Genomic DNA, 13,326 nt, shown 5'->3' on the forward strand with positions numbered 1-13,326 from the left:
AAAGCTGGCTGGGTGACTTTTGGCCAGTCCCTCTCTCTCAGCCCAAGAGCCAATCAGGCGTGGTAGGAGAGTTCTAGTCCCGCCTTGGGCATTAAAGCCGGCTGGGTGACCTTGGGCCAGTCCCTCTCTCTCAGCCCAACTCACCTCACAGGGTTGTTGTTGTGGGGAAAATAGGAGGAGGAAGGTGTAGTAGCTATGTTCCCCACCTTATGTTATTTACAAAAATAATAAAGGCGGGATAAAAAAACCCTTTAAAAAAACCCTATTTCTGCTGTTCCATTTCTCTGCAATTTTTGAGAGAAAGGAGAGCGGGAACAAATAAATGGCCCAAAGAAGACAAGTGAGCAGATGAATCAAGGGATGGAAACATGAGTAGATCTTTAACATCTGAATCTAGGAATCCCTTTTTTGGTTTAGGACTTACCCCTGAGCCCAAGAAGTTGACCTCGGTGAAGAACTACAGCTAGACAAAGAAAGCAAAGGGGAAAGTGAGAGGAGAGAAAAAGCACAGATTGGGGAAAAGAAGAAAAAGGTGGTTACTGGGAGGAACAGCTCAGAGAAGATAAGGGCAAAATCACTTATCATTTGAATGTACCGTAAATCACTTATCTTTTCACAGACAGAATAAAAAGCATTTGAGAAAATTCTGCCCTCCCCTTGATACAACAGAGGAAATAATTGAAAATGTGCAAGGTCAGCCACTTACTCTCGGTCAACGGGATAGAAATGACGACTCCATTGCCCGTGCCAACCCACAGGCGATTGCCAGCGATGAGCAAAGCCGTGATCCGCACAAAGGAGAAACCCAGTTTTCCAGTCCCTGAATAGAAGAGCAACATGACATTGGTTGGTATTGTGCAAGTAACCCCAAAAATTCAAGAAAGATCTGCAACAAACTGCTGCAAATTAGCCAGCTACTCAACCAAGCCCCTTCTCTAGGATGTTCCACTTCATTCCCCCTCTTCCAGGTTTTTCCTTCCAAGACCCAATTAGTGTTTTGCAATCACTAAACAACCACAGTGATATTTGAACTTTATATTGGTTTTATAGATCATGAGAGTTCCTTATCCCTGCTGATATTGCTCTCCTGGACTATAAAAGAGAGGCTTCAAAAAGCAACAGTCCCCACTACTGGACCATCTCAGTAGGGATATGGACAGCTTCAACATCATCCTGGTTCTTTACAAATATAACAAGATAACAACATGTATTTGTACTGATGAGTTTATAGGCCACAATTTCATGAAGGGTGAAAGAAGGAAACACAAACTGTTCACTTCCACATCCGTAGGCTGATTTTCAGTATAAGACAAGGGCCTGGGAAGTGTCCTGTGCCAAGTCAGATGGTTGAGGCTACCCAGGTCAGTACTGTCTATACTGAAGGTGAGTAAAATTGCAGCCCTAGAGATACATGCTGCCTACTTATGTTATTTATTTAAAAGACTTATATGGCCACCTCGCAAAACACAACTTCGGGCAACTGTAAAAGCTGGAATACCCCTGTAGCATTCAATAAGGGAAAAAGATCATCCACTTCAGTTGTACACTAACCAGGGTTTCTAGCACGGTGTCCCTCAGTCCTTCCCAGAGATGCTACAACTGAAGTGGGGACCATCTAAGCTTTACCCTTGAGACACTGTCTCTCCCTACAGGACTGTGCCAAGGGAGGCTCCATGGAAGAAGTAGGCATTTCAAGGACTATCGAAGGACAATGTTGTGGTAGGCAGTGCTGAGCACGCAAAACAGCAAGGAAAAAGGAAAAAGAACTAAAAGGGTTCCAAAGGATGAATGGTTCCAATGCCATTTCGCTTTACCTAACATTTTGCTGACATAGGGCTCGATATCCACATCCTGAAGATGTTGATGAGTGTGGGCGTGATAGAGCCGCAGGGTGGAGTCCAGGCGGATGGAAACCCAAACCCCGTCTCCGATCCAAGCCAGCTGCCGGATCTGGCTCTCCCGGCGAGGATGGGCATCGAAGGACTTCTGGAAAACCATCAAGGACGGACTCTTTGATTTTATTACCATTACAAACCTAACCAGCTTAGGCTTCTGGCCAGGTTTCCTGTATGCCCACTTAACACATCAGAACCTCAGATATAAGCAACAATGCTCTAAGATTACAGCTTTTCCTATAATATCTTGTCATCCCTGCTTAAAAGTAACTTGCATTAAGTTATCTTCTAATTCATAAGCAGACAGTTTTTTCTGACCAGGACCACAAGGATGGCACACCTCAAAGTTGACAGAGTAAAGACAAGAATTCAGCCAGGCCAGGGTGAAATCGCATTTTGATTCAATTTAAATTTAATTAAAAGTAAATAATTAACACCAGTAAGATTTTCTCGCCCATCTGTTTGATAATTTCTCTTTTCTGGCCCATGAAAAACTACAATTTGATGACAACCCCGGGAATTGTTTGCAGGGTGGCGGGGGGGCAACACCAGAATCTTAAGGGATGCAACTGAACCTTGGTGAGCAGGCTGTGCATTCCTGTTTTGAAGTGGATGTGACCCATGAAAGCTTATGTGAAAACAAAGCACTTCTGGGTGCTTTCTGGCTGATTCATGTGCCATTTAGACCTCTTAGTCGTCAAATTAAGTTCAGCTTTTAGCATCCCAATAAAGAGCAGAGAGCAGGAAGGAATGTCCTAAGGACAGCTGTATGACTTTGATCAGATACCCCCTCCTGGTACCTCAATCTGCATTGTCTTTGGCTGGATGACATGAATTTTGTTCTTGTAGCCACACCACACTCTGTCGTATACCACAGCCATGCAGCGAATGGAATGATGGGTGTGGCCCAGATCCATGAGATGATAGTTGCTCAGATCCCACTGACCATCTGGAGAAAAAGGGGAAGAGGAAGGGAGAGGAGAAAAGAGAGAAGAGGAAGGGCTATTTTGATACTGGAATCCTCCTGATGAATCAGGCACTTCTTTGTTGAGCATTAGACAACCATTGAATTGAAACCTCCGCTTCAGGAATTTATATTCAAGCATCCCTAACAAATGCTTGTCCAGCCTCTGGTCCAGCAAAAGTAATTCATGCCATTGTCAAACCACTGGAATGGTTTGGAATTTTTTATACAATTGAATTGGAAATGGTTTTCTGGTAACTTAAGGCCACTATTCCATGCCCTGAACTTTAGGCCAAAGTTAATATTTGAAGCTCTGAATATGCATATCTCTCAAATCTCTATGGAATACACCAAACTGTTTCCTGTCTGCTAGACTCTGCCAATTGCAGCATAAGTGGCCATGCGATAAGACAGCTTTTCCAACTGCACCCCAGAAGCACCAAATCCTAGTTAAATTACGTTTTCCAGCTTTTCAGTAAGCAGGTATCATCTACAGCAACTGCCCCTTACCTTCTCCCCGATGGAATATGGCAAGTGTCCCATCTGCCAGAGCCACAAGAACACGCCCTTTCACATGCCTAAATGGAGATGGGAAGGGGAACATTATTTTTAAAGTTATGTGGAGGTTCCATGCAACTTCTTTGAGAAGGAACAGAATGATGTGCATCTGAGAATTCTGCAGTATTACAATCATGGAAACAGGTGGTGGATTTAGCACCCTGAAAATCTTAGCTTTTGATGAAAAATAACAGCAACCACAAAGCTTGGAATATCAAGAGGAGCTGGATAGATTTAACTTAACTTTTTTGAGATTAGAGGTGGCATATAATTTCTTTTAATGCAAATATGGACCTGCATTCTAAACATGGTATACTGCCTTCTACCAGATCATTCTTGGTTATCTAGCCAAGTTAACTGTAGTAGCTGATGGTCACTTTCTAATCCTGCTATTTGAACCTGTTAACTGGAGATGCCAGAGACTTTCTGGCTGTTGTAGCTTGGAACTCCTGATTTTCTGTATAGATACGAAGCTGTCTTCTATCACATCTGATCTGGTCCACCACCATCTACCATCTCTGGTTCTTCAGAGTCATGGGCAGTCATAGTCTTTTCAAATTCTAGTTCTTTTTTTTTTTTTTTTTAAACAAGAAATGTCATACTTATTTCTGTACATATGTATCCATAACACACCAAAATTCATCTTGTTTACTTACACCAAGCTTAGTACTGAATCCTTCAACTTGATGGAATGTAGGCACTTTTTCCAGTTTGACACTGCTGAGTGCACATACAACCTGGCGGGAGGGAATATTATACAGGTTTAGGCTGGCAGTATGGTGGCAGCATCTGGCTAATCTTGTTTGGGTTCAGAAGCTAAGCAGGGTCAGGTCTGGTTGGTACTCAGTTGGGAGATCATCAACAAATACCTCTACTATAGGCTAGATCTGAAGTTGAAAAAAATTCTTAGAAGGCAGTGGCAAATTGCCAAGAAAACTACAGTCTTTGAAATCATCACAAACTGAATCCACTTGAAGGAGATTTTACCTTTACTATGCTTTTTTACCTTACTATAGACCAGTGTTTTTCAAACTTGGCAACTTTAAGATGTGTGGACTTCAACTCCCAGAATTCCCCAGCCAGCTAACGCTGGCTGGGGAATTCTGAGAGTTGAAGTCCACACATCTTAAAGTTGCCAAGGCTGAGAAACACTGCTATAGACCTTCTCTGGATGGGTTCAGTTGTCAAGGACCTTCCTCAAATGTGGGGCAGCAGAGAATACTCCAACTAACTCTCATTTCCTATGATACTCAAGCCATGTCTACTGCTGCCTGTTTGCCCAATGGGAAAAGGCCAGGGACTGTCAACGCTTTGAGGTAGGCCAGGTCAGAAACAGATACCATAAGGATTAGTGGATTTCTATTGTTGTAGGGTATAATAATAATAGAATCTTGAAGTTCTACCAGAGTTTCCCTTTCTTATACCACACCAAATCAAGGCAGAGTTATTTTGGACCTCTTCCAGTCATTTAGCTTTTTCCCAGACCTAAGATTTCATTTATTGTCTCTCTTATCCGTTAATAGCTTTTGCATTCTTCGCTGCATCTACCTCCCTCTACACGGACAGAGTGAAGCCTTGAAAGCGCTCAAGGAACACCAAGAACTTCCTGAAAAAAAGTAGGCAAGGATTCTGCACTCCCAAAATGGGGACTCGCAACACCATTTGTGTGAGGGTGTCCTTCCAGAACCACCTATGAGACCTGATGGAGTTAGTAACAGACGTGCTGTGCAAACAAAGCTTGAGACTCATACCAGCCATTCTGTGCTCCAAGCCACATGGTGGGGGCAGCACTAGTGGTAGCACCAACTGCATTGCCGTTTGCCTCTTGGTCCTGCGCTGCTGTGCTCGACTCCGTTTTTGGATGTCCATTCTCACTGCTGACAGAAAAACACCCTTTTTCAAGCGTCAGAGGGTACGGAAAAAGTGCTTTATATCTGGCCAGGCTTTCATCTCCTTTAGCCTGGCATTCTCTATTCTGCAACTGACTGACTTTTCCATTTATCTATATACTACTGAAACGCGCATTGTATTTATCTGTTTGTTTGTACTCTCAGGTTAGCCCAAATGGTGCATTATAGCACAATTATTTTTGAATCAAGGTACCTAAAATCCACTAACTTAAAGAATGCATAAAAAATCCGGGACCCATTACTCCCGTGGAATGGAAATTTCCACAACGTTCAGACCAGTTTTATTCGCAAACTTGTGGCCATTGCAGCATCCCCGCGGTCACATGATCATGATTTCCGACGCTCCCTGCCAGCTTCCCACAAGCAAAGTCAATGAGGAAGCCGGCAGGAAGTTGTAAGTCGCTCCCGCTTCCACTGCTGTTCCCTCCCACCCCCGTGGTCATTTTGTTTAGATAAGTACATACAGTATTGATTTATTATTGAAGTTGTTTGCCACAATTGTTTTTCTATTTATGATATATACTCTTCTTAGATGATCACGGGACTGTCCAGCACTGGGGTAAAAAAAAATATCAGCCTAAAATTTAACGTTCATTCTGGTCACGTCAGACTGCACTGCCTTTCTCTTAAAGTGTCCTAACAGCCAGGAACCACGCTGAGACAAGGAACTGGTCTCTAATGTTTATTGCTAGTACTTAACAGGAATCCTAACAAACTGAAGAAGCGTGGGAAAAACCCAGACAGATAAACCCCAAAGGTTAAGGCAGGCCCGATCTGTGTCTCTTGGAATGGCTGCCCAATTCCTCAGTGCTACGCATGCGCTTTACAGTCTGGATGGGAGCCCCCTGCTCGCCATCCTTACTCATGACATAAAGGATGACCCAACAGGTCACAGGGATGTCTAGTTTATTCTAATTTCCTGTTGAGTTCTGGGAATTTCCAGGACGAGAACAAGCAACGTGTCCTTCACCTGTTCTGCCTTGCAGGTGCCTGAGCCGGAGTTGGATCTGTAAATACATGTTCCGTAAGGGGGCCTGTCCGGACCTGGGCTGCCTCCATTTCACTCACGCCGTTCTCTGGCACCTCTGTCGCTTCTGTGGCCTCCTCAGTGGACTGGGACTGATCCATCCTGGCACTGCTCGCTGCAGCCACTTCATCTGAAGGCAGAAATGGTGACGTTAAAGATGAAGCAAAAGACGGCACCAAAAGAGCGGTTGCATTCAACAGAGATAACTGTCTGGTTACCCATGGAGAAAACAGGACCCCCCACCACCACCAATGCATCATAAATTCTAAAAGGCAAAATCACCCAGAGTTGCTGGGAGTCATATAAATCTAATGAATTATTATTATTATATTATTATTATTGTTATTGTTATTCTTAAAATAATTTGGTGACTCAAAGGAAAATGAAAGAAAATTTTAATTGTCACTCATTGGGCTTCTGACAAGGAAAAGCAGAGTCGTAACTAACTGAATTCCAATTGCCAATTAAAAAGAAAAAAAATCACAAACTTCTGTCAGAATATTGATAGTCCAAAAGCACAACATTGCTAATCCAAAAGACAATCTATTGGGATATTTATCCTGAAGATTTCAATGGCATTTTATTCTGCAGTAAGATTATTCTGATTAGATCCAGATTCAGTTGTGGTTAGCCTAAACCCACCAGAACTTAAACCAGTCACTTGGTCTAAATGTAAATGTAAATGTATATGTAGTTTTCTCTTTTTTCTCTTTCCTCCTGATAGGCAGGACATATTTTTAATTATATCCATAGGATAGTTTTGGGCAGCAAGATTTTATTCTGTACATTTGGTCGATCTGTTTAGATCCTGTACAGTTAAATCGGAGGCCATTTTAGTAAAAGAACCATAAACAGGGTTAATTGAGAAAAAGCAAGCTGGGAAAAATCTGTCCTTAAAACATTTGGAAACCTACTTTGGCCTTTATCCAGCACGGGGGTGTCTCCACGGGAGGAGCAATTGCTGCTGGGAACATTGCAACGGGTTGCGCAGCCGACTAAAGTAATGCCTGCTAAGACTCCATCTGTTCCCGAAGACTCTTCAGGATTCAAGTCCCCCTCCAGAAAGATTTCTCCAGGAGGGTAGTCACTATCACAGGCAGCTGCAAAGATGGGAAACAGAAGGCTGCAAGGTCGGTGTGGCACATCCATGTAAAGCAACCTCATTGGTATCTTAGGCTAGATTGCGTTTTGCCCTCAAATGGTCCATGTTCATGCCCAGTTGGATGTACATTTCGATGCCTGGTGTGTTTCAAAGCAAAAAGGAAAACATTGCTTCTGCTATTATTTCTAGGCATACACAGTGGGAAACATTTGACTACCATATTTTTTTCTGCAGGTAATGTTTTATTCCTTTAGAAATTCCCCAAAAGAGAACAAGAAGATGGTTGGAGAGGTTCAGAAACTGCTAGATGTTTTCCTACAAACCCAGGACAAATTTAGACATGCTAGAGTATATAAAGTATATGTGTGCTTTCCAGTTGCCATGTTTTATCATATGTTCAAGTAACAAAATAAAAATAATTTCTAAGTTGTTTGAAAATAACACTTAAGCATTTTTATTTCCCTCTTCTCCCTCCATCTCATCACACAATTACATCCCATTATTCTTGGTTTCAAGGAAAAATTAATGAGGCATGTTTCTTCAGTTCCATTTATTAGGTGCAAATTAAAAAAAAATAATGCTAAACCGACCTGCCATTAACCTGAGGCAGCTGAACAAATTTCTACTTTAATATGCAAAGGGATTTTTGCACCTTGGATAGTTCTTTAATCAGGATTCTATTAAAAATAAAGAAGGTAAGCATGACTTTGGAGACTTTGTAGGCATACCCATGTAGTTTTCGCACCAACAATTTGGAAGTGTTTTCCCACTGGTTACATTTAATTGGATATAATGCTACAAATTTAAGTGGAAGTCTACAAATGCACTAGATCATAATATCCATTAATAATGAATAAATTAAGCAATTACCTTTACATTTTCTTACTGAATGTGTAAAATACATTAAGAAGTTTTCCTTCAAGTCATGGTCAACTCCAGGTAACTTCATATGCATGTCCACATGGTTTTCTTAGCAGTAATCTGGCTTCCGATTGCCTTATTCCAAGACAGTTGGGAAGCAGGAGTCCCTGATGATTTACTAACTAGGATGTTTCAAGGTCAGCTAGGTTCTACTACCTAGCTGGCTAGGCTAGAAAGAGTAAATGAACATACATACATACACACTCACACCCCATTTTATGCCAGAGACAGGCAATCTGGCATCTTCAGGTGGTTTTTAAAATGATCTCAGTAACCCCCAAAGAATACTGCATGAGCTGAAGATATTCATCCTGTGATACTCTCAGGTATCACAGGTATTTCTTGGGTGCAAATAACAAGCTAGACGAAGCTAAGATAGTGCTGAATGCTCTTTGATTTGGTCTGATGTACTGTTGTGCGAACCAGACCATCACGTTAAACCACAATATATCTTTTTGGAAACACCATGTAAAGTGAAACACCCATTGTGATTTGTTTGCCCAGTTTTAGGGTTTAGCATGTCCTGTGAACTTGGCCCTGCATATCACCACTTTTCCAGGCTAAGTTTCCATTCAAATTCAAAGATTGGGATTTATATTTGGAAACAAGTGAGAGTGAAAGTTAATTCACATTCAGATTTTAAAGAATCACTTCATCCCACTAGGTCTAGCCAAACCAAATTCAGGCTTGGATAAGAAGCTGTTGTTTAAAAGTTTCCAGAGGTACTTTCCCATTAATTATAACCTAGCAATGCAATGAGTTTCTCCTGAGAAGCTTCTGACCATCATAAGGAATAGCAATTCTTTCCCGAAAGAAAGCTAACAGAAACAGGACTTAAAGTCCTGGTCTCCGTATTAAATTTCAAACTTGCACATACAGGTCTGGATTGTGCTTTATGGGAGTGGGAGACTGGCTTTTGCAAATGTTGTAAAATCTCTTTGATTCCAGACTGCTATGTTATTCTAAATCTATTTCTTACCAATTACCAGCTTTGAAAGCCACAATTAAACTTCTTCGGGCTGATGTAGCATTATCTACAACAGGGAATGGCAATTCACTTGCCTGGAATGCTGGAGATGCAAAGCACATGAGCATTGCAAACTGTGAAATGATCCACTACAGTTCCTGGTTGGTTGGCATCAATGATAACAACTTTGCTTGTAGATAAGGTGCTGGTGAGGATCCACACTCTACTGGATGTGGCATCCATCTCATGCAGTTCTTTGGCCTGTGAGAAAGCAAAAAGGTAATGGGCACATGGGCGGGTGGAGGTTGCACACTGCATCAGAACAACCCTTCCAGGCTGAAACACTTGTTGGACCAACATATTATGGCATGTTTTTGGACAGATGTCTATCTAAGGCCAACTTACAGCCCCTGAACTCCATCATTTAAGTCATGACTAGGGAACCCAGGAACTTCCAAATGTTGCTGAAATGAACCACAGTATCAGTTAACTTAAGTTCTCAGTTGGCTCCAGGCTGTTGCCAGAGCAACATCTCAAATTTGTTACTACTGGATACGCTCCCTGAGCCGACTGTGGTTCTCTATGAACTAACCCTGACTTTAGCTGAGCCTCAACCAGTCTAGAGTGGGACAGTTCCTGTAGTAGAGCTAAGCAGAATCAGCTTGCTAAAAATATTCTAGTGAATATTTTCAAGAATGTCCAGTAGCTCCTCACTCATCTGTGCATTGTCCCAGTAATCTGCAGACTTGGAATTCCAGTCAGACCATTAAAGTCCTGAACAAGGAGTAATCATTTCAGTTGACAGAGTTCAACTTCCCTTAGTTATATTGAAATAAATTTCTATGAATGGGGAAGCTTCAATTTTCATTATGCTTAGAATTAAGCATGAAATGCAATGCAACTCAACCTTTAAGGAAGATAGTGGCAATATTGTTTTATACTGATTATCCAGCCCAGAAAAAAAAATGAAAATTGTTTTATATTATTATCCACCACCCCCCCACAAAAACCCCAGAATGCTTATGCATTTAAGCAGGGACAGCTATATTCCCAACCTTTTTCTTTTCTGGAGATGGGTGATTACTCTTGGTGTTTTCTCCTTCCATCTCCCGATCACATGTTAGTGGATCACATCCTGGATCAGGCTTCTGACCATTTCCAGCATCCGGTTCCACGCCAGGCTTCCAGCCAGTCAGATTAACACCAGCTGCACACCACAACTGAAAATGCAAAGGAGAAAACAGGGGAGACCAAATGCAGGCTTTCTTTCTGCATTGGTTGGGCCAAAATGTGGATGTCCATAGTTCACAGCAATGGCAGGACAACCACAGGGGTTATGGCACAATGAAATGCCTGAAGAGATGTGAAGTCTTCTAAATGTGTGATTCAGCAGTCAGTGATCTGTAGGGTGGAAATCTTCCCACTATAAGAAGGGGGAAAAGTTGCCCATCCTTGGCATTACCTTCATGGTAGGGTCCTTCTCCACTAGGGGGCGACAGTAGACAGGCACAGGGACATTTTTCATCCGATTGTCTTCTTGGCCACCGTTGGGGCTCAACTGTTGGGGATGAAGAGACAGTACAGTTCATTCATGGGCACAATTCTTTGTGTGCTTCTAAGGCAAGAAAGTTGCCATATGTTTTGGGAAATACTGATTCTTGTAATTTGCAGATGACAAGCTCAACCGTACGAGTTGCACTTCCATGTATCATCTATAGGGATAAATTGGAGAGGGTTGACTGAAGAGATGAAGTTGCTATTTTAAATATGCTTCCTAGCAAGTAAGTTCCACTGAATACAGTGGGAACAATTCCTGAACAAACATTGGTAGGAATGCACTGTAAATTAACCAAGCATATGAGTAAAACAAGGAATAAAACATTAGATTTTTAAAATCAAAGTTCAAAAGTGTATTTTGGGGGGCAGAAAAGCATACTCTTCAGTTTTACCATGTTTTAACACAAAACTTTGATTTTAGAGCCCTAAATACACACACACACACACGTATAAAATCAGCCTGAATCAATCCACTACAAGATGAAGACCTTTTCACTGAATTTTATGGACTGTATATACTGCCTGCTAATGAAGAATCATTACAGTCATTTGTAATGTATTGATTGTAAAGGACTGTGAACTCAACAAAGGAATCAGTGTGGAAAGGGAACATCCATATCTCCTTGCAGATTTCCCACACAGAATGGCTTTGCTGACACAACTCCCTGTTTGTCTCCTTCCTGCCTCTTAGCAAAGCAACCCTACCTGTTTGTATTTGGCTGGCAGGCTCCACCCACATGCCTGTAGGCGGCCATCATCATTCCGGACGTGCTCCCGGACTTGACGGTATTGCTCTCGCTTCTGCTCACGACGCACGGATGATGTGCAGTCGCTGAGGAAAGAAGGATCAGGAGGAAGACAAGGACAGACCAAGAGGACAAGGAAGGGTTCCAGAGCAGGAGGAGGAATAAGGAAAAATCCAGTAAATGGAGAGTCACAAGGGAGGAAACAAAGATAGCCACTCAAGGAGGCAAGCAGAGATACATCTCAAGAAAAAAAAATCCACGGTGTGTCAAAATGGGGTGGCCTGGAGTCTTAAGCAATATAAAACCCCTTTGGTAAACTGTAATCAACTCATATGAAACAGGAAGTGAGAACATGGGAAGCCACTTTCTACCAAGAGGACTCACAATTTACACAGTGTGAAAGAACTTACAAATTTAGAGGAGGGAGCAGAACCCGCAGGTGGACAGCAAAACCCAACACCTTCAACTTGCATGGACAACAAACTGGGTTGATGGGACTTCCAAGCCAAAACTATTGGGATGAGGTCCTGGTTCCTTAATCCAGCTCGAGAATTTCTCCCACTACAAGCTGATCACCAGCAGTCACATACCACACTATGTGACTAAATGTAAGAAGCAATATTTAACATTGTTTAAATTTCTCCCACGAATCTAGCACCTATACCTCTCATATAAGTGTATTTAAGACCAAAGAAATTTTCCTCTCTTCTTTGCAAACATATCCTTCTGGGCAAGTAATCTGAATAAATATTAGTAAGAGAAAAAATAAGCTTGTTTTCACGTTGGTTACTGCACTGTGTTTAAATTTTCTCTTCTGCATTGAAATCTAACAGGGTGAAGGGTGATATTTATTTATTTATTTAATAGCATACAGTAAAAATAATGAAAATCTCCAATTGTTGGCTTCTAGCCAATTGTGGAATATGCAGAACCCTGCTGACATACCATCAGCCTGTATTCTAAAAATCAGGTGGTGACTGGTAGCACCTTTTCCAATTAAAAAATGTTATTAAAAGGCCTAAATTTTCATGTGCTGCACGAAAGCTTCTGTTTTTTTAATAAGATTTGTTAGTTGGAAAAGGTGTTGCCGGACTCCTCCTGATTTTGGGCTACTATAGATTAACTCAGCTCTTCTACAAAGCGTACGCTTCTAAGCAATCCTTCTGGTTTCCCACACAGAAAATCATAGCCAAACTTACTCATCTGGGAAAAACTCAAGCGTTCGGCTTCCAGCAGAGATCTGACACATGGTGTGGCTGTGGCGCTGGCTTAACCCGGCTGCTGTAGGAGACTTGTAGTGAATATTTACTGATGGGTAGCTCCTTTTTGCAGGTGGAGGGCTGGAGGAGGAACTGAACAATCGGCTGAAGCTGGGGAGGGAGGTGGGGAAGAGACAGAATAAAGCCAAGGTGTTTTGAATTCCAAAGATGACATTCTTCCTGCTCAAAACAGGCATGGGACACTGTAATTCCTCTCCTGCTTTGGGAAGGGCGTGAGAGCATGACTTATAAGGAGAGAACACGGAGGGGAATTACTGGACCTGCTCTCCCACTGGGCCGCTGATCCACTCTTCGAAGCAGCTGATGGGGCACTGAGTTACTGATAAAAAGTGCAGATCCTCCTCATGGGTCCCCTGCATAAAAGCTTCTAAAAGTGTGCTCTTTCTGATGAGGGATCAG

The 13,326-nt window shown here is 42.1% G+C and overlaps 1 protein-coding gene across 12 annotated transcripts in view; it reads right to left on the minus strand.

Annotated features, from left to right (window-relative positions):
* MAPK8IP3 (mitogen-activated protein kinase 8 interacting protein 3) overlaps window positions 1–13,326 on the minus strand; it is a 54,663-nt gene that overhangs the window by 4,334 nt on the left and 37,003 nt on the right. For all 12 annotated transcript variants that reach the window (XM_063314704.1, XM_063314702.1, XM_063314700.1 and 9 more), the window contains 14 exons: window positions 12,847–13,017; window positions 11,607–11,733; window positions 10,807–10,902; window positions 10,400–10,564; window positions 9,440–9,605; window positions 7,269–7,454; window positions 6,298–6,484; window positions 5,169–5,291; window positions 4,074–4,154; window positions 3,370–3,437; window positions 2,696–2,844; window positions 1,815–1,986; window positions 707–820; window positions 425–463 (listed from right to left, as the gene is read on the minus strand). In XM_063314704.1, the coding sequence (XP_063170774.1) occupies window positions 425–463; window positions 707–820; window positions 1,815–1,986; window positions 2,696–2,844; window positions 3,370–3,437; window positions 4,074–4,154; window positions 5,169–5,291; window positions 6,298–6,484; window positions 7,269–7,454; window positions 9,440–9,605; window positions 10,400–10,564; window positions 10,807–10,902; window positions 11,607–11,733; window positions 12,847–13,017 (1,844 nt within the window). The remainder of the gene's footprint in view (window positions 1–424; window positions 464–706; window positions 821–1,814; window positions 1,987–2,695; window positions 2,845–3,369; window positions 3,438–4,073; window positions 4,155–5,168; window positions 5,292–6,297; window positions 6,485–7,268; window positions 7,455–9,439; window positions 9,606–10,399; window positions 10,565–10,806; window positions 10,903–11,606; window positions 11,734–12,846; window positions 13,018–13,326) is intronic.

The sequence above is a fragment of the Candoia aspera genome, chromosome 14, assembly GCF_035149785.1.
Source record: "Candoia aspera isolate rCanAsp1 chromosome 14, rCanAsp1.hap2, whole genome shotgun sequence".
NCBI classification, from domain to species: domain Eukaryota; kingdom Metazoa; phylum Chordata; class Lepidosauria; order Squamata; family Boidae; genus Candoia; species Candoia aspera.